Genomic DNA, 20,094 nt, shown 5'->3' on the forward strand with positions numbered 1-20,094 from the left:
ACCGCTCAGCCTAGGCACACAGCCCCGAACGTCCACTCTGTAACCCGAACACCTTTCCAGCCTTAAGTCTTAAACTGTGTCAGGCAAGTTCAGATCGGACATTCGGAGGAATTTTTCCAAAGGGCTGATGAGACATGAGAATGGGCTGCCCAGGGAAGCGATGGAGTCACCGCCCCCGGAGGCGTTTAAGGAAAGACGGCACATGGCACTCAGTGCCACGGTCTGGCTGACAAGGTGGTGTTGGGCCATAGGTGGAACTCGGTGATCTGAGAAGCCTTTTCCAACCTAAAGGACGCCGTGACCCTACGCAGCACAGCAACAGGTGCCGGGCCGTGCCGTGCAGGCCGCGCTGGGCCGGGCCGGCGCCGCGGGCATCACGGAAGGCACGCTCGATACCGGCAGCGCGTCCCAGCGCCCTCCCGGCCCCGCAGCGACCGATCCCCGCATCCCCTCCCCGCCCGGCAGGGACAGCGGGCTCGCACCCCGCGGTGCGGGAACAGCCCCGCGGAGCGCCCACACCTGCCCGGCCCCGCTCGGCCCTCACCGAAGCCCTTGATGAGCTCGGTGAAGACGCCCGGGTCGCTCTCCATGAGGCACCACTCGCCGGCGCTGCTGCCCCCGGACATGGCGGCGCTGCCGCCGCTCAGGCTGCGAGGCCGAGCCGCGCCGCTCCCTTCCCGGCAGGACCCGCGCCGGGCCCCGCCATGGGGAGGCGGGGCGGCCGCAGGAAGCGCCGCGCGGGACTGGATCCGGGGCAGCCGCGGGCGCCGGCGGCACCGCCCCGGCCGCGGGAGGGCCGCGCCGCGCCTCGGGGGCGCGCTCCGGGCCGGCTGGGCAGCGCACGGCGGCCGTGGAGCCCTCGGGCGGCGCGGCGGGGAGCGGGGCCGGCCCCCACCATGGTTCCATCCGGGCACCGCGCGGGGGGCGCGGCCCCATCCGGGTCCCGGCGGTGCTGTCGGGGCGCGGCGGGCGGGGCTGGAGCGGGAGACGCGGCTGTGTGGCGGCCGGAGCGGGACGGCGCTGCCCGCCCCCCGCGCCCCCGCAGCGGCCCGGCCGCCGCTCGCTGTCGCCGGGGCCTCCCCGGCCCATCGCCTCCGGCCCCCGGCGCTGCCGCACCGCGCGGGCCCGCCCGGGCCGCGGCCTCGCAGGCAAGTGGCGCTTCCCGGGCCGCAGGGGAGCGGGGCGCGGGACCCTGGGCCGGCCCCGGGGTGCGGGGGAACGCGGAGAGGCCGGGGAGCAGCGCCGGGGCGTGAGGGGCCCGCGGGGCGTTCCCGGGCGGGTCTCCGCGTCACGCGAGTTTATCGTCTTTGCGGAGACTGACAGCTGCCATCGCAGCTCCCCCGGTATCCGCTTTAGGTGCTTCTGTCTCCTGATTCTGTCCTGCGTCAGCTAAGCTGCCTTTGCCCCCCAGTCAGTGCGTGTTTTCAAGCAGACAGGCTCCTGCAAATGCTGCAGCAGAAATGCGTGGGCTGGTATGTGGTTCGTATAATGGGGTGTCTGCTGTGCTGCTCTCGTCCACCGCTCCAGTGGTGCTTTGGGCAGTGTTCTGGCATCCCCGATGACACAGAAGTGCTCATTTTCTGAACTATGTTGTCAGAGCTGTAGCACGAGCCTGGTTTGTTACAAGCACAGCTCAATGTGATGGTTGTGGTCCCTCTGCTCAGTTAAGACATTCCTTATAGTCTTCAGGTTAATGCTCATACAAAATATAGAGGGCAGAGAGGCAGAATGCAGTTCCTCGTGGATTGAAGTATATGTGGTTTGGAAGTATTCAAAGGCACTTTGAGAAGTTGTCTTTAAAATGTTTTTGTTTTTTTTTTCATAAAAGATGTGACTTTTTCAAAGTTTAATTCCATGAGCTTTTGCTACAAAGTGTCACTAGTTGTTAATGTAGCAGTTAAACTTAAGAACTTAGATTAGAATCTGTAGTGCTGCTAAAGCTTTATACTTTATGTGAGTTTTTTTCATCCATCTGTGTAACTTTTCAGACATTTTATTTCTTAGGAAAGCTAGGGCAATTTGGGAAAGTCATGGAAATTAATCCATGCCAACTTAAAGAACTGAATCATGCTATGGTACAGCAACATAAAAATATTGATTTAGTACTCGACATGTAACTGGTGTATAGACTGCTTCAGAGCAAAGTCATATTTTACTTATAAATTCATATGGTGGTTGAAATCTAGTGGGTTTTTTCTTTCATTAGTAATGGTGAACAGCCATGGAGTTTAGTTTAGCAATTTTCATTATAAAACTCCTAGTCTGGTACTCCTAAGAATTGCTGTTTGCATTCCTGCTGTTCAGAAACTGAAAGTGCTTGTGGAGCCAGAATATTGTTGATAAATCCTGCACAGGTGTTATAAATTCAAGTTCCCTGCTGCAGCTCAGCAGGTCAAGAGTGGTTTATAGTAAAGCATATGTTAAGTGAGCATTTGCATTTATCCACCTGTTAGGGTGAAAGATGTCTCTGTTGTACAGGTGTTAAATGAAAAATAAGCTTGAGGTCTGGGCAGAGGAGAGGGATGGGTCCAAGGGAGGGAAGAGCTGTGGGAACTTGTGAGGCTGGGATGTAACACAGGCTCCATTAGAGTTTTCCCACTTGTCTCATTTCAGTATAGTAATATTTATTATAGTAGGTGTATGAAAGCTACAGCCAGAAACCATTCTCAGTATTTTATATACATGGACATCTTGTTGTGATGTGAGATCCTTTATGCTTCCCATTCTTATTTTTCCTTCAGGATAATGGTGTTTCTCAGTATCTTGCATGTGCCGTATTTTTTTCTGATGACTAAATGGATGCTTACTGTGATTTCGGGATTTTTTGTTTGGGTTTTCTGCATGCTATTAATGTTTTGGAGGTAGTGATGATGAGGAATTTTCTTACCCTTACCCTGCTAATTTAATTTCACCTACATTTGCTTAATTTTAAATGTCATGGCTTAAATTTTACTCTGCTGGATGTTCTCCAAGTAAGAGCAGTGGTGTTGCCCTACAAGTATTACAGCTCTCTTGCAGCTCAGGAGTGTATAAATAGAAAGACCTGAATGATTGTGAATTTTTGTGCTGATTTTTGCTTCTTACCTTCAAATGTAAGGCAGTACAGAATCTGTTACGTCCCTGTTTTCTTGGATCTCACTTGGAGCAGCAGACTATTTGTGCCCGTAGCAGAGATAATTTGTTCTTGAGCTGCTCAGTTGTTCAAAAGCTGTTGTCTAAGCCTCACTGAAACCTACCATATATAAACTCTCACGAAATCTTCCAACTAAGCAGTTTTTCCATATCTTGGTTGTTCATTTTAGCCTCATTTTTCTTCAGTTGGTCGGTATTAGCAATTCTTATGCAAAATAGAGCAGGGCAGGATCTGAATTTTGAGCCATTTAGTCTGCAATATGAAAATCTACCTACGAAAGTGATGTAATATATTAGTGGCACAAGGCTATAACACCAGATGGTTTTTGTGCACCACCTATTGGGATTAAGTAGTTTCTGAGCTGGTTTTAAAGAAATAAGTTAGTCATGATTATAACTTAGAGAGTTTTTCGTTTCTTTTCCTCTAAATGATGTGTGTTACCGCGCACTTGGGAGTATGCTGTGATTAAATTCATGAAGGAAAACTTAACATTACACACTTATAGACAACATGCATTTACTAAAACAGCAGTGAACCGTAGTTCTTAGTGTGAAAAATGCCAATCACTTGTTTTTGAAGTTTTTAAAGTTTAATAGTAATAAAATGGTTATAAAAATAGTAATATAATTAGAGTAATAACATTTGAACAATTGCGATTAGGACAATGTGAGACAATAAAAACAAAGAGATACGGACGTCTGGGTACCTTTTTTTGGGCAACACAAGCCCGAAAAAGGACCCCCGTTAGCAGAGGGGGGTCCTGTTGCATATTCATACATCTCATACATGATGCATAAATTCCATTCAAACACAGGATTCTGTCTGTCACTGTCAACTTCTTCCTCTTAATGCTCATGCCGTCTCCCTGTCTGAGCGAGGTGGGAAGAAGTTACTTTTCTGCTGATAAGGGAGCAATAAATTCCCTTTCTCTGAAAGGTTTAGGTGTCCTGCAGCCGCCATCCGGTGAGGGCCCCTCGCTCCTTTCTAAAAAGAAAACATTCCACATATACATAGTGCCTATTTTAACTACAAAAGCTACCTCTTTGCTATGAAACTACACTTACCATACTATTAAAATGTTAACACAGCACTGCTCAATACAACTCGATGTGTGCAGTAAATACCTGCCAAGAGCCGTGTGACATGCGCTTTTCACGTTATTAACACGCGTTGTTCTTGCAGCCGGCTGGCGGCGCGCAGGATGGCGGCGGAGCGGAGCCCAGCGCAGCCCCCGGGCGGGGCCGCCGCGCCGCTCGGCGACAGCGCCCGCCTGCAGCGCTTCCTCTGCTTCGGCTCCGAGAGCAGCGCCTACCACGCCAAGGAGCACAAGCTGGGCTTCGAGCACGCAGAAGCTTTGCTGAGGCTCATTGAAGAGGGCAGAGGCTGCGAAGTCGTTGAAGAAATAAAAGCTTTTAGTCAAGAGGGCAGAGCGGCGAAGCAGGAGCCCCTGCTGTTTGCCCTGGCAGTTTGCTCGCAGTGCTCTGATGCCAAAACAAAACAAGCGGCGTTTAAAGCTGTCCCCGAGGTGTGTTGCGTACCAACCCATCTCTTTACTTTCATCCAGTTTAAAAAAGATCTGAAGGAGGGCATGAAATGTGGCATGTGGGGCCGTGCTCTGAGGAAAGCTGTTGCAGATTGGTACAATGGAAAGAATGGCATGGCTCTTGCTTTAGCAGTTACAAAATATAAGCAAAGAAGTGGTTGGTCTCATAAAGATCTTCTGAGGTTGTCCCACCTAAAACCTGCCAGTGAAGGTAATAAATTTTTATTTACCTGAAAATATTGTGTTTTAAACATTTTATATTTACTGTGGAAATATTTTGGAAACCCAAGTGCCATTGTAGATGAATTGTTAGTGAGCATATCCTGTAAATTGCATCTTAAAAGTGTGGGTGATCATATAAAAAAACAGACCTGTTTATCTTCAAGGTAAACAGAGTTTGTTCCTTCCTTTCTTCCATGTGCCAAGAGAAGACAAAATAACACCCTCATTTTGTTTCTCTTTGCTTAAAATAACACTTTTTTGTTATGTGGGAAGATTGGTTGACTTCAAATGTTAAGATAATAGAATGGTTTGGGTTGGGAGGGACCGTAAAGATGATCCAGTTTCCAACCCTCCTGCCATGGGCAGGGACACCTTCCACCAGCCCAGGCTGCTCAGAGCTCCATCCAGCCTGGCCTTGGACACTTCCAGGGATGAGGCATCCACAGCATCTCTGGGCAATGTAGCCCCTTACTTCTAAGGAGATGAATACAGTAATTAAAAGTACTGCTCTGAATTGTGTATGGCTCACCTTTTCAATAGGTGTTTGGCAGGTCTGAGAATGAAACTTGCTTAATTATTTGCATGCTAGAATGATGAATTCCAGTATACAGATGGTAATCCTGCTTGAGAAATGGTTTTCTTTTCCATCAGGAATTGCTATAGTCACTAAGTATGTTACCAAGGGGTGGAAAGATGTCCAGGAAGCTTACAAAGAGAAAGCAGTTTCTGCTGAGACTGAAAAACTCTTTAAGTATCTGGAGGCTGTGGAGAAAGTAAAACGCACAAAAGATGAATTGGAAGTTATTCATTTGATAGAGGAATATGGTCTAGTTAGAGAGCATCTCCTGACAAACCATCTGAAATCTAAAGAGGTAGGTAAACTTCCTTAGCTGAATTCTCCATAGAAGTATGAATTCTCTACAGTGAGTAATGCAGTTCTAAGTCTAGATTTCTTTTAAAAATAGCCCTTACACTTTTTTTAAAGTAGTTTACCCAAATAGTTAATTTAAAATAATTAAGATCTTAATATAATTTGTACATGTATTTTAAAATATACTTATTCAATGTACAGATAACAGTTCTTGTACTTTGAGAATCTCATCTTTCTGTGTTTCTCTTTTCTTTCATCATAGGTTTGGAAGGCATTACTCAAGGAGATGCCTATTTCTGTATTGTTGAGAAATTTAGGAAAGCTGACAGCAAATTCAGTGCTTGAACCACGTGGTTCGGAAGTGGCAATAGTATGTGAAAAACTGAGAAATGAGAAACTGCTGAAAAAGGTAAGAACTTTATAATCAGTGTCAGCCTCTGTGGATTTTAATTTTTAATGTTTAGTGTATTCTATTTAAAAACTGCAGTTTAATGCCTGCAATTTTATTTTAAAACTTCTGTTTATAATTTCTCATTTGATTCCTCACCTGCTTTCTGAAATATTCTGATAAAATAAGTGTATTGGCTATTGGATCTTCTCTTAAATGAGGGCAGTGGCAAGCTTTGCTAATTCATCAATTTCTTCTGAGTCTTGTAATTCTAAGTGAGTTAAGAAAATAGCACAGCAGCTGAGGGGAAAAACAAGATGGGCAAGGAGACTTTCCTCTTCTCTTACTACTTTATTGTCCATGAAAGTGGTAGGAAAGTAAGAGGGAAAAGAGGGTTTCCTAAAGAAAAAATAAAATTTTCAGGTATTTAGTCAAAGGTAGAGAGGAGAAGTGTCTTGAGCAGCAGTTTTGTGAGCTGAGAAAATGAAAATCAGGACACCGAAATTCTTCAGCACCAGAGCTGAATTTAGCACAACAACAGAAGTCATTTTTTCCCCCATCCTACTGCAATTCCTTTTCTGGAGAAGGGAGAGCAGAGATCATGGTGAAATGCCTTGATGGAAGATAGACCATGCACAGGCATTCAGATTTATTGAGTTTTGATGCTGGCAGTGATTAAGGACTGAAACACCCCTTTTGGATAAAGATAGCAAAATGCTGATAAGGTTGTGTAAGTTAAGTTCATATATGGAAAGCAAAAAAAAAAAAATAGTTTGGAGTCCTTTATAGCATAAAAAAAATGAATGCTATGGTCCAAAAATAATTTCTTGTCCAGTGTTAGTATACCTTGTATAAAGCTAGTTTTAAGTTGGTTCTTTTCCTTGCTCAGCTCCTTTCTCTTCAGCTGGGCAGGGACTTTCCTTTACTGTAAGCCTGTGATGGAAAATAGCACTGGACAATCATAGAGCTGCAAAATTTTACCAGAATTCTGGCAATGCCATCCCATTTGGTGTTGATTAGAGGATTCTTGAGAGGGAGTGAGGTCCATTATCAGTAATCCACAAGTATCAGTTCATCCCACAGCTGTATAAAGACTGCATGAACTCTTTAGATTTAACAAATTCAAAGTAACCATACACTAAACCTGAGATTTTTTGTAGTAGGAACTTATTTTTGCATTTAGTTTGTTACTTTTTTTTAAGGAGGTTAAATTTCCATGTCCTTTTTTTCATTTCTGCCTGTAGGGTAGAATACATCCCTTCCATATTTTGGTTGCATTAGAAACCTATAAAGCTGGACATGGAAACAGAGGGAAGCTTTGGTGGCGTCCTGATGAAGACATTTTAGGAGCTTTAGATGCCTCATTTTACAAAGCTTTCAAGGTAATAATAGTTTTCAAATGTGTTAAGCTTTTTAAGAGTTCTGTGTTTTCTGAAAGCTTATCAAGAACAGTTCCTGGGGTGGGTAACAATCCTGAAACTTTGGCAACAGCACTGTCCTGATGTTACCCAGAAAGAGGAAAAAATGCCCTCTTTAGGAGCAAATGAAAAAATTAATATATAAATTATGTGTGCCTGTTATATTTTTTTTTGTCTTTTATTCTTTCAGACAGTGGAACCAACAGGAAAACGGATTGTAATTGCAGTTGATGTTAGTGCATCAATGACACAAAAGGTTTTGGGCAGTGTGCTCAATGCCAGCACAGTTGCAGCAGTAATGTGTATGGTGAGGCTTTCAATTTCTTTTATTTATAACTGTTTTCAGCTTGAATTGCTTTTTTGATAGAAAGGTGCTCTAAAGCTGGTTAGAAATCAAGAGGACACTTACGTATAATATTTTTTGGGTACAGAAGGTGTGACCCTGTGCCTCATTGCTGAAAGCTACTAGCAACCACATTCAGAAACATCAGTGTGAAAAAGTTGATTTCTGTTGTAAATCAAAGTGGTCAGGGCAGCTTTTTCACTTATGATAGCCATAATAAAATGGCTTACTATAAGTAAAAAATGGTAACTTTATCTTACACATTTTAATTTTTTCAAAAGCATTCATAGAAAAATACAGATTAGATGAAGAAATATTGGGATAATTCTTATGTCTTTTTGAGTTGTCAATGTGGCCTTTATTCACAATCACTTTCCCCTCAGTTTAATATTCTAAAGCTTCTTTTGTTGTATTCTTTCATTGTAGAGGAGTTGAACTTTTGTTGGCCCTTAAAAATGGTCAAGGTTTTACGTCAGAGGGAAGAAAAATGGAAGTATATTTGTTACAGTAATTAGAGCAGTTGTTCAGCTCTTTTTGCAGTGTTCATTTGCAGAATTTTACAGAATATTTAAAGTGTACAGTGAACCATTACTGTATATGAGCAGCCATGATGATTTAAATATACAAGCATTTGTCATGCTGTGTGTTGGTAGGAAATGGCTCAGTTCAGATATTAAGAATTCAGAGGAATGTAACTGAATTATTTTCACTCTTTTCTCACTTTCTCAGGTTGTAGCACGGACTGAGAAGGATTCCCAAATTGTTGCCTTTTCACATGAAATGGTCCCGTGTCCAGTGACGGCTGACATGACCTTACCTCAAGTTTTAGTGAAAATGTATGAAGTATGTAAAAAAAAAAGTCTCAGCATTACATTGTATTTTCTTTGTATTCAGTTCTACTACTTTGTTTAATCTGTATAGCTCTAGTACAAGATTGGATTTTTTTGTGCATTTTATTTAGAGAAAGCCCAGCAAATGTTATTTCATTTGCTGGATATTAAACATTGCAATTTAGAGTGTCAGTGCTGTGTCACAATGAGTTAGCTTGAAAAGAATAATAAAAAAATTCAGACCAAAAAAAAAAAAACCTGGACAAACTGAGATAAAATGAACAGGTTTAACAAAAAAGCCTCTTGGTGTAGTAACACATTGTAAAACATAAAGCTTACATCAAAAGTGACTTTTCCATGGTTTGGTAATTTCTGTGTTAATGTGTTCTATGTATATTTATTTTTTCTCTATAAGACTCCAGGGGGTACCACTGATTGTTCCCTTCCAATGATATGGGCTCAGAAAACTCAGACAGCTGCTGATATCTTCATTGTATTTACTGATAACGAGACCTTTGCTGGGAATACTCCTCCTGCAGTGGCCCTTAGAGAGTACAGAGAGGTAAATATGCTCATGACTGTTTATGATTAATAAATGCTGTACAAAGTAAGTACCAGCTCTGAAAATCCTTTAGAGATTGGACTAGTTGTAGCTTTCTTCAGTAAATAATTATATATTGTTAAAAACTTACTAGTCCTGCAGTTAGGCAGAATTAGTACACATACTGTACTAATTTTGCATATTTAAAATCATGGAATTGCTAAAGGGATTTGTAATTAACCTGCCCTGCTTGGTGTGCTCCACTGTTCATGAAATTTTGTTATTCAGGGACTGCATCAATTCCTACATCCTATATATAATTCACAGTGTAAGCTTTTACAGTTGTTACAGAATGGTGTTTGACTCTCAGAGCTAAATTCAACTTTGATGTCTGCAGTAGATGACAAAATGTTTCAATGAAGTGATGAAGACAAGTGTCAAGAGGATAAGGTGACAGTATCTTGGAAGCAAGCCCATTGTGTTTTAAAGGGATTGCTCTAAGCTGTACAGCTTCATAATTTTACAAGAGAACCAAGAAAAATACCTTCTCCAAGCACATTGCTGTTGGAAACCCTTATTTATTCAGCAAACGATCCTTTATCCTTTAAATAAACTATTTTTTAAACTAGCAAAATTTTTTTTTTTCAGGCACGGGTGTATGGACTTTAATCATTCCATAGTTTCCACCCTGTTGAAATGAATACCCAAAGTCTTTAATTTGGTTTCCTTAGTTGAGGTTAGCTGCCATTGCAGTGTTGACAGGCATCCTGCAGTTCTGATTCTGCCATCCCTCGTTTCTGTCAGTACAGCTCTTCAGACAGTGGCTCATGCAAGTGAGATTTGGCCCTCTGGCATATTTAAGCTACTGCATGTGTGCACACGTTTTACTCTAGATGTGTTTTCTGATATTTTTTGCTGTCCTTCCTGTAGAAGATGGGTATTCCTGCCAAGCTGGTTGTTTGTGGAATGACCTCCCATGGCTTCACGATGGCGGACCCGGATGACAGAGGCATGTTGGACATCTGCGGCTTCGACACCGGAGCTTTGGATGTCCTTCAAAACTTCATCTTGGATTTGATTTAAGGTTTTTAGGCATCTGCTCTTCCCAGTGGGTCATTGCTGGCAACAGACTTCACCCTGGGAACTCCCAGCCAAATATACTTTATTAGCTCATGGCATATTGTATACATATCAGAATGTTAGGGAAGGTGGTGGCACTTCAAGCATCTCTGACTAGAGCTTCTCACTAAGGTGTTTGTAAGGTTGAACACAACTTCAGGCTCATGCAAATCTAACAGAGAAACTCAGTGCTGGCATCTCTGGTGTCAAACTAACTGTCAGTAGTCAGTGATCCTCCTGCCATTGGAGGTGGCAGCCACATGTCACTGCTGTCACCCTGGGACTTGGTGCCATGCAGCAGCACACTGCGCAGTTGGACACTCCTGGTAATGGCTGGCAGTGCAGTCACATCACCCTTAGAGTCCTGCAGCACAGCTGGCAGCCCTGCTCCATGCTCCTTCAGAAAGGCATCTCCACTCCTCAGCCACCTTCCTTGTATCCAGCACACTCCTTTTCCCAAGGCAGTTGGTTTCTTCCTCTACATGCACTCAAACCTGTGGTTGGACTTCATTCCCTGACCAGCCTTGGCTCTGTGTGAGCTGGAGCTCCAAAGAGCATCATCCCTTGTGTGATAAGCACAGGAAGTGTGCTCTGAGTCCTGTGGGCCAGCAGCAGCCACTCTGGATCTGTCCCAAGGGTAAACAGGACCCGCTGGTGTGATGGGATGATGGCAGGACCACTGTGCTTTACAAACCCTTGGTCCCCAAGCCTCACCAAAGTCTTCCTGGCTAGCCTGGCCTGCACCACATGAGTCACCCCATCCCTGTTGTCCTCAAGCTCCATAGCATCCACTGCCTTGAGAAGGGTGGCTTTGCCCGTGCCCAAGGAAGACACCACCACAGCAAACACTTTGTGTCAGCATGCTGACCCTGCTCTTGCTCTCCACCAGTGCTGGAGTCAGCCCAGACACCAGCTTGGCCACATCCAGCTGCTCAGCAGGGTAAGGGAAGAGGGCCACAGTGTTGTCCAGCTCCTCATGGACTTTGGGGTTCTTGTGCTGCAGGTACCCCTGCTGCAGCAGCAGCCCAGCACCTGCTGAGGCCATGCTGCCTTCATCAGCCACAGAGCAGGGCAGTACTGCAGGATGGCCAGCTTCCTGTCCCCAGGACTGCAGCAGAGACCAGCAGGGCCAGGAGGCAGGTGGATCACCTCAGAGCCCTGAGCACCACCTCTGAGTCATTGAGGAGGATGTAGAGGAAGCTGAGGGGGCCCAGATGCCAGATCTTTGCCTCTTAGGACTGAGAAAGTCCCTTGCAAACAATCCTGAATGAAAAGCGGTCCAGGAAGGCTGGAGATTCTTCAAGGATCTTAAAGATGCAGGAACAGGCTGTCCCCATGTGCTGAAAGGTGAGCCAGTGGGGAAGAAGACCGGCCTGGTTGAACAGGGAGCTCTCACTGGAACTCAGGGAAAAAAGACCTTTGGAAGAAGGGGCAGGATGCTCTTGAGGACTACAAGGATGTTGTTGGGTTATGCAGGAAGGTTGGAAAAATGAAACCCCAGCTAGCAATTAATTTGGCCACTGCTGAAATAGATAACCAAAAGTGTTTTTACAAATACGTCAGCAACAAAAGGAGAGCCAAGGAAAGAATCTCCATCCCTTATTGCATGTGAGGGGAAGCATTGCCACAAAGGATGGGAAAAAGGCTGGGGTACTTGATGCCTTCTTTGCCTCAGCCTTTAAGTCAGACCAGCTGTCCTTGGGAAGACAGAGACAAGGAACAAAATGGGGTCCCTGTCATTCAGGAGGAAACAGTGACCTGCTCCACTTAAGTGTTCAAAGGTCCCTGGGGTCTGATGGAATCCACCCAAGCTGCTCTCCACCATTTATCATCAATGCTGGCTAACCAGGGAGGTCTCAAGGTGACTGGAGGTTGGCCAGTGGGGCACCCACCGAGCAGAAAGGCCAGAAGGAGGATCCAGGAAGCCACAGTCAGCCTGAGCTCAGTGCCAGGGAAGGCTGTGGAACAGATCATCTGGAGCACACAGCACAAACAGGACAGCCAGGGATCAGGCCCAGCCAGCACGGCTTTATCAAAGGCAGGTTGTGCCTGAGCAGCCTGATCTGCTGTGAATGGTCACCTCCCCAGTGGATGAGGTGGAGGCTGTGGATGTGGTGTGCCTGGGCTTCAGCAAAGCCTTGGACACTGCTTCTCTCCTGTCTGAGGAGATAGGAGCCTGTGGCTTGGGCAGGTGCATGTTTGCTGGCTGGAACACTGGCTGGATGGCTGGCACAGAGTGGTGGTGGCTGAGTCACATCCTGCTGCTGGCTGGCCACCAGTGGTGCTCCCAGGGCTCCCTGCTGGGGCCAGCCCTGTTCAGTATCTTTGGATGATTTGGACAGGGGGATCGAGGCCACCCTCAGCCAGTTTGCAGATGGCACCAGGCTAAGTTGATCTGGAGGCAGGAAGGCTCTGCAGGGATCTGGACAGGCTGGGTCCATGGATTGAGGCCAAGTGCTGGGTCCTGCCTTTGGGCCACAACAATCCCATGTAGTGCTCCAGGCTGGGGCAGAGTGGCTGGGAAGCTGCCCCATGGAGAGGGACCTGGGGATGCTGGTCAAGAGTGGCTGAACAAGAGCCCGCTGTGCCCAGCTGGGCAAGAAGGCCAAGGACATCCTGCCTTGGATCAGAAAGAGTGGCAGCAGGAGCAGGGAAGGGGTTGTTCCTCTTGGCACTGCTGAGGCTGAACCTCAAATCCTGTTTGCAGCCAAGAATGGGAACAGGCTGCCCAGGGAGGTGGTGGAATCATCATCCCTGAAGTGTTCCAAAAGCACGTGGATCTGGTGCTTAGGGACATGGCTCTGGGGTGTGGCAGTGTTGGGTTGATGGTTGGACTTGATCTTAAAAGCTCTTTTCCAACCCTCATGATTTTGTGATTTTTATTAACTTTTTGTGAAGGGAAAACAAGAAAAGCAGATGAGGAATCTCTTTTTTTATTTTTCCTGTTGCACACAATTTAGAATAACAGTGAGAAGTTTGCTAAAAGTGGTTACAGGGTTACATAGTATATAATTTAATTTCATTTATAATAGACTATAAATATGGAGAGATTTTTAATTTCCCCCATTGCTGTGGAATGCTTATTTGGAAGAACAAGTTCATTAATTACTTTTAGAATGGAGCTGGAAACAAATGGGCTTAGTATTTTTAATAATGGCAATTTACCAGCAGCTTCACTGAGAGGGACTTTTCTTTGGGCTTTTTAAAATCTTTGTATTTTAAGTGTTAGTAATGTTCAATGGTTTCCATGGCTATGGTTAAAATCTACAAAAGAAGTTTTTTCTGGTATGTATTGAGACCATGTGACTGTGATACAGTGTAATAGTTACCCAGGGACATTTTATACTGCTAAAACTGAAAGTGCAGGAGCTCATGCTGATCTTTTTCTCTCTGGATTATCACCTGGCTTTTCAGGAGGAAATCTCTCTTTAGATAAGTTGAGGGGCAGTTTCTGCACAGTACCATTTCAGAAGCACTAGTTTAGAATTAAAAATGCTTTACAGGAAGTTCTAAAAACTGTTTTTTAGTAGAAAAAGACCTTGGAAATGACTGGGATGTCACATTCAGTCCTTGTCACAACTTCAAGAAGCATCAGCACACCTTCAGTGAGCAAGATTAACAAGTGCATGTGTCTTGGCCTACGCAGCAAAGCTGAGTGGGAACAACCAGAAACAAAAAGCTACTTTTTTTTTTTTTTAAAGAATGTATTCAATGACTCAGAAACAATCTTCCTAACAGGAGAGTATTTCATTTTTTAAAAATCTTTTTGTAGGTTAGTGTTACTTCTGATTTCATAAATTAATTCAAGCTAACATATTTCAAAACTACCTCCAGTTTATAGTGACCAATTCTTAAAAACTTTTATGAACTGTACAGTTGCCTCCTTCATGTCCACAAAATCTTGTTTAGGAAGTGATTGAAACTGGATTCTTTACTTTCAATTTTTTATTTTTAGTCTGATAGTAAGAGTGTGACAAGGAGAAAGCCAGTGAGTATTCTACCACTTTGGAACAGAAGTTGATAGCAATTTGTGTGTATATGTATTTAATTCTGTGTTTTCTATATGTGTGTATAGGGGGGAAGTTAAAAGATCTCATTAGTAGATCAGTCTTACAAGATTTGAAAGGTTTTTAGTGATGCTTTTACAACTTCCTCTAAAACATGTATTTCAGCCTCTTTTGTGCTAATGCAGACTGTTTTAAACAGGAAATTTGATGTTAATTTGAAAACAATTATGATTTATAAAAATACCATGTTTACCCATAGTGGTAAATGACACATAAGACCGTATTTTTCTGCCTAAACCCAAGCTTTTAAATGTAAAATTGAAGTTCCTACTCTACTTTTGGTACTTGTAACACTTTTCATTATGCCTCATTCCTACTGATTATAAATTCAAAGCTTGCATTTTTCTGTAGCCAGGATATCTCTTTTGGTGCTAAAATAGGATGTTACATGTTACTGAAGGTATTCTGCTACTTCCTCCCACTCTCCCTTAATGCATAATGAATCCAGTGAGGGAAGCCTTTCCTGACATGAAGCAGGGCTAACAGAACTGGGTAGTGTTGCCTTCCAGCCAGCATGAATGTAAGTCACTCCTGAATTCTCAGTGCTCTCACAGAATGCTTGGGGACACAGGACTGCCACCAGCTCCTCAGGTGAGTTCTAGAACAAACCAAGTGTTCCTACAAAAGCTGAGACATAGCACTTTGGGGTTGGCAAAAAGAAAACCAGCCATCTCTCGTGAAAAATTATCATTTTTAGCATCTAAACAATGAATATGGGGAGTCAACTCATTTGCTCAATACATATTAATAATTATTTCCAGTAAATGCACTGATGTTTTGGGATTGGGTTTGGTAGTAATGCATTTTAAATGACACAATAGTCAAACATCTGATAGGGTGTTTTCTTCTAAGCTAGAGATGTCAAAAATAACTGATAGATGAGTATCTTTTGCAAGTACTTATTCTTATTTGCAGTAGTATTTGTGAAGTAATAGGAAATATTTTGGACTAAATATAAAATGAAAACTTAAAACAGGTGTTTCAAGTAAATTTATTGCAAATAAAAATTAGAGTAGTTACTAACAGATTGAATGTATGGTTATAGTGGTGTTGCATCTTTGGAAGCAGTCCAGTTTAAAATGCAGTTCCTTGAACTAGAGTGTGTAGGTAAAGATGAACTTTTCAGTAGGAGTGATAGAAATTGTAGATCCTGTATCTGTTGACACTGGATAGCTGTGCCCAGTGATAAGAGGTAGTCATGCCTGCTGGGGTACAGAATATGCTCCTAAACATTTATAGTAACCCTGGACTAAAACCTGGGCAGTGGTTTCTGTGATGTAAAGCCAGCACTGATCAGACCACATTGCCATCTGCTCCTCCTTCAAGATTTGCACAGAGAGGGGAAACTGAAGTAAATACTGACAGGTGAAATTTTGTAGTATGTGGACCTTTCTTTCTGGTTTTGCTATTCTCTTCTATTAAGGGGCATAGAAGAATGATGCTGCATATTCCTTGTCCATAGACTGGATCTTTTTTATCTTCCCACACACTGAATTTTAGGGGACAGCATGACTCACTTGCCATAACATGCAATTTCTATTCTTCAGTTATTAAACTGGTAATTTCCAAAACAACTCTAGACATGTCAAGAGGCAGTAATTACTGTAATGCTTGAAAAAGAATAAAAAAAAAAGTGAGCTAAGACAAAATTGCTACTCTTAAGCTTTAGTTCAGTGTACAATAAACAACCTACCCTTTCACCAGAAAGGAGACTTTCAAATTAGTAGTGGTCTTTGCATTGGAGGAATACTGACTGGAGAAGCAGAACAGGGGCTATAATTGTGCACTGCAGTTTATCAGTAAGCATTGAGCAGAGACAGGTTTAAAGCTAGTTAATTTTATTCAAAATGGTGAATGGAAAAAGGTCTAAATGCAGAGTGCAACCGTAGGCCAGGCCAATGCAGGTTTCCTGATACTAGCAGTTAACTGGTTCCAGTTTGACTGCCATTTCTCTGTGACCCCCTTGACAATTCTGGAGCATTAGACTGTTGTGATGAACAGTGTAATGTGTTCACTTTAGCTTTAAGAAAGAAGAAAAGCATGTTTGGTTGGAAGCACAGCAGAAGTGAAACATTCTCCTGTGAGGAATGAACATCCAAGGTCAGGTTTTTCATGGAAGGGACACAATGACATGGAGAGGGCAGGAGGCCCTTGAGTTTTTAAAAATAATGCAGTGAGTACATCAGCATTGTGTAGTAAATTCAATAATGACAATAATAGTTTTGCCAAGAAATAGAATTTCTTGTCAGGAATTTCAGACCTGGAGCAAGGAGTAGGAGAGTTTGAGGTGCTTGTAGAATTAGATTGCAGTCGTCTGTGATTCAAAAAGGAGAAATCTAAAGGTAGGTGTAGTTCTGAGGTCAGCAGGGCAAGTCTCAATGCCCACTGTGTGAGGGCTGCTAATAACTGGCACTAAAATACCTTGCTGCTGAAAACCACTGTCAAACCTGTCTGTCAGACAGAAGGCTTAAGGGGGGTTATGTTGGTTTTTCACATTGCTGTTGTTAACTGATGCCCATGAATGGGTATGCCTTTAAAAGGCTATTTAACAAAGTCATATTCTTGGCTTAAAAACATACCAGCAGTTTGGGAAATGTATTTTAATAATGGCTCTGACTGTAAAAACACTATGAAAATACTTGTCTGAATTGCAAATACTGCTTAACCCTGTCCTGAGCTCACAGGCACCATAACAGAAGCTTTAGTTTTGGTTCCATTTGTTTTGTTTCTTCTTTTGCTGTCCCCTTTTCTCTGTTAGTATTGGGGTTTTTTCTCCTTTTCCATCTTGTCACCTCAGGCCTATACTTGAATCTTTTTTCACAAGCTGTCATCCATTCCTTTTCTCTTTTATTTTTTGCCTCTTTTCTTCTGCCTTCTTGCTGTCACTGAGTGTGCTTGCTTAGCTCCCTGTACCAGAACTGATGGCATAGTATTTCATGTTTCTAATAATGAATAATTTTTTCTGTTCTTTAATTATATAAATCTCTTACAAAAATCTAATTTGCTGTATCTGTCAGATTTTTAGTAAAACTCAATGTAAAAATCAGTTACAAAAGTATACTTTATTTATTACAAAAATCCTACATCTGCCTGTGAATGGCTTTATTTGAAGAATGTAATGATTACAATTGGCTTTTAAAATTGGCTTTTGAAATTTAAAGCTTTTTTCTAGGATTAGTTTAGTGATTTGAAATTTTTCATTCTTTTAAACAGTATCAAACTGCTGTCATGCAGAATTAGGAAAACATTTCAATTAATATTCTGGCTAAACAGGCAGTTTCTTTGGAGTATTGACTAGAGAAAGTCTTCAAAGAATAGGCTATAGAAGTAAATCTAAGTAAAGAATAATTTGTCTTTCTTCTGCTTTTAACCCTTTCATTTAGTTTCTATGAAATTCCACCAGTGTCTAGGTTTTTTTGCTGTCTGCAGTGGTTTGCAGTGCACAGAGAAGCTGCTGTAAGCAGCTGTTCTAATGAATGAGTTTCTTGCTGGGATGGTAGAGATTTCATCTTACCATGACACTGTGGGGTGTGCACTTGGCTGAGCAAGAGTTCTGGGGAAAAGGTAAAACACTGACCAGGACAGTGTTTTAAGGATATTCTGCTCTGAGGGAAATCAAAAGATAAGCTAATTTCAGCAGAAGTCTTTAAATATGTGTGCTTACATATCTGGATTTATGATTCTGATACTGCAAAGCGTGGTTTCTTTAGGTATTTCTGCATTCTGAATTTAAGTTTAAATATCTATATATTTGCATATATATGTGGTATGTTGAGAACTTTTACAAATGCTTCATTAACAAATAATGAATATAAATAGCTGTTTTCCTAATGTTACCAGCTTAAGAGTTAAGCACAACTAGCTACAAATAAAATGTCTTTTCCTTCTCCTGTAAAAGTGCAGTTCTACTCTTTAAAAATAATTCTGTATTTAGGAAGCAACATGGGCACATTCACAGCTCTGTGTGCTTCATTAAATAATTCAGTGTTTGTTTCCAGCTTCTTCTGCTTCTTAGAAGCTTGGGATTTAAGATGGATGAGCAGGTATCCAGATCTTCTAGTGGATAAATTTCAATATTTACATTCCAGGACAAGCATATTTTAAGATAAACAGCTTTGTCCTGCAGACAATGCTGAGGGGGGAAAAAAAGACATTTTTAATGACTATTCTTGAGGTTCTTCATTTTGGTTGGGTTTTTCCCCCCTAGATTAGAACTACACTTTAACTGCCATATCATGTTTAATTAACTTAAGCATAACATGGCTTTGTGCCATCCAGTAACAAAGGCACTGTCTTGCTGCTACTTTCTGTGAAATTGTACACAGTGAAAAACCTGTTTGGATGGGGAGCCTTAATATGGTTAAAAAGAAACATAATTAACCCTTTGGGTGCCTTAAGCTAGATCCTGTTTATCATGGGGCACTCACTTGCATCTGCAGGCACAGCTTGTTTCAAGAACTGCAAGAGAATTTGCCTTAAGTGACAATGCCCTGGGATTTCCAGAACTTGGAACTCAAAGGGTTATTTTAGACTACTGGTTAAAAAAAACAAGCCTCTAAACAGGGAACAAAATGAGAAGGTCTTTGAAAAATTCCTTTGCATACTATTATTATTATTATTTTTACATTATGGGTTTATCAGCTTTGGGGACAAAATTGTTGTTAAGCTTCTGATAAAAACATCACTGGCTGAAGAATTCTACACAGAGAAAAAAATACTTGGTATTCTTAAATGACAGTATGTGCAAAATAAATTGCTTTATTAAGTGGAAATTCAAAGAGAGATGCACATCTTGATGACTGTCCTAGCACCACACAGTAAACTGCAATAATTAAAATGAAACAAGGTCAGTGTGTTGAATTAGCTGATTACATATTAAAGGTGCACAATGCAGGTAACTGTATACTAAAGACTTTCTACAAATGATGCAGTTTAAGCTTAGTTCAAACCTGCCTGACAAAAATGAAGCTGTCAAGTTTAAATGATACCCTTGCTGTCCTAGTTAGCTGGAATTAAAGACTGATGGTTTTTCCCTTGAGGGAAACAGTACTTTAGGTACATGCAGTGCTGAAAGCAATGGAAATAACAGGGTTCTTAATTCACAAAAAGTGAGTAAAAAATTATTGACTAATGTTTTTATTCTAATATGTGCACCTTTAGTTGTGTAATGGTCCCTTTAACTGAAGAATGGGATATAATTTTCTACTTGCATACGAACTTCTTTGAAATAACCAAGAGTATGGCATTGCCTGGTCTGGCTTTGGATGTGCATTGTACTGAAACTATGGAATTTTAGTCATTTCTTTTAGACATTTACCTGAAAGTTAAAATGGCTAGTAAACTGCATTCTGACTGTAGAATTTAAGTACTAAATAAACTCTATGCATATCAGACCTGCTTCACTTGCTCTCGTGTTTTGTGCTGCTGTGGGATCAGTTGTGCCACAGTCTGCAGCTGAGTGCCCGAGCTGCCTGGCCCCCTGGAAGGCCATTCCTGAAAGGCAGAACAGACTGAGACCTCAGAGTGCAGAGGAAAGATGAAAGCTGTCACTCTCTAAAGCTGCCAGAATCTTTATTCCCTTTTCTGTTCCATTGGACACACGATTTGGGAGCTGGGTGA

At 42.5% G+C, this 20,094-nt stretch overlaps 1 protein-coding gene across 4 annotated transcripts; it reads left to right on the forward strand.

The window, feature by feature from the left end:
• Positions 1-549: 549 nt before the first annotated feature.
• Positions 550-19,868, forward strand: RO60 (Ro60, Y RNA binding protein). Of its 4 annotated transcripts, none has more exons than XM_064427878.1 (9): positions 550-1,148; positions 4,316-4,887; positions 5,550-5,770; positions 6,032-6,178; positions 7,402-7,539; positions 7,766-7,882; positions 8,648-8,761; positions 9,164-9,310; positions 10,220-19,868. In XM_064427878.1, exons 1-9 carry the CDS (start codon positions 556-558, stop codon positions 10,370-10,372), a joined length of 2,202 nt encoding a protein of 733 aa, XP_064283948.1. In that variant the 5' UTR covers positions 550-555; the 3' UTR covers positions 10,373-19,868. The 4 variants fall into 4 exon arrangements, 2 of the variants coding, with proteins under 2 accessions (XP_064283948.1, XP_064283949.1); XR_010366167.1 differs by having other exon boundaries at positions 552-1,148; positions 8,648-8,754; positions 10,220-10,356; XR_010366168.1 differs by lacking the exon at positions 10,220-19,868 and adding an exon at positions 9,632-9,914 and having other exon boundaries at positions 552-1,148; positions 8,648-8,754.
• Positions 19,869-20,094: the final 226 nt, after the last annotated feature.

This window comes from Passer domesticus, chromosome 7, assembly GCF_036417665.1.
Source record: "Passer domesticus isolate bPasDom1 chromosome 7, bPasDom1.hap1, whole genome shotgun sequence".
Classification (NCBI taxonomy): domain Eukaryota; kingdom Metazoa; phylum Chordata; class Aves; order Passeriformes; family Passeridae; genus Passer; species Passer domesticus.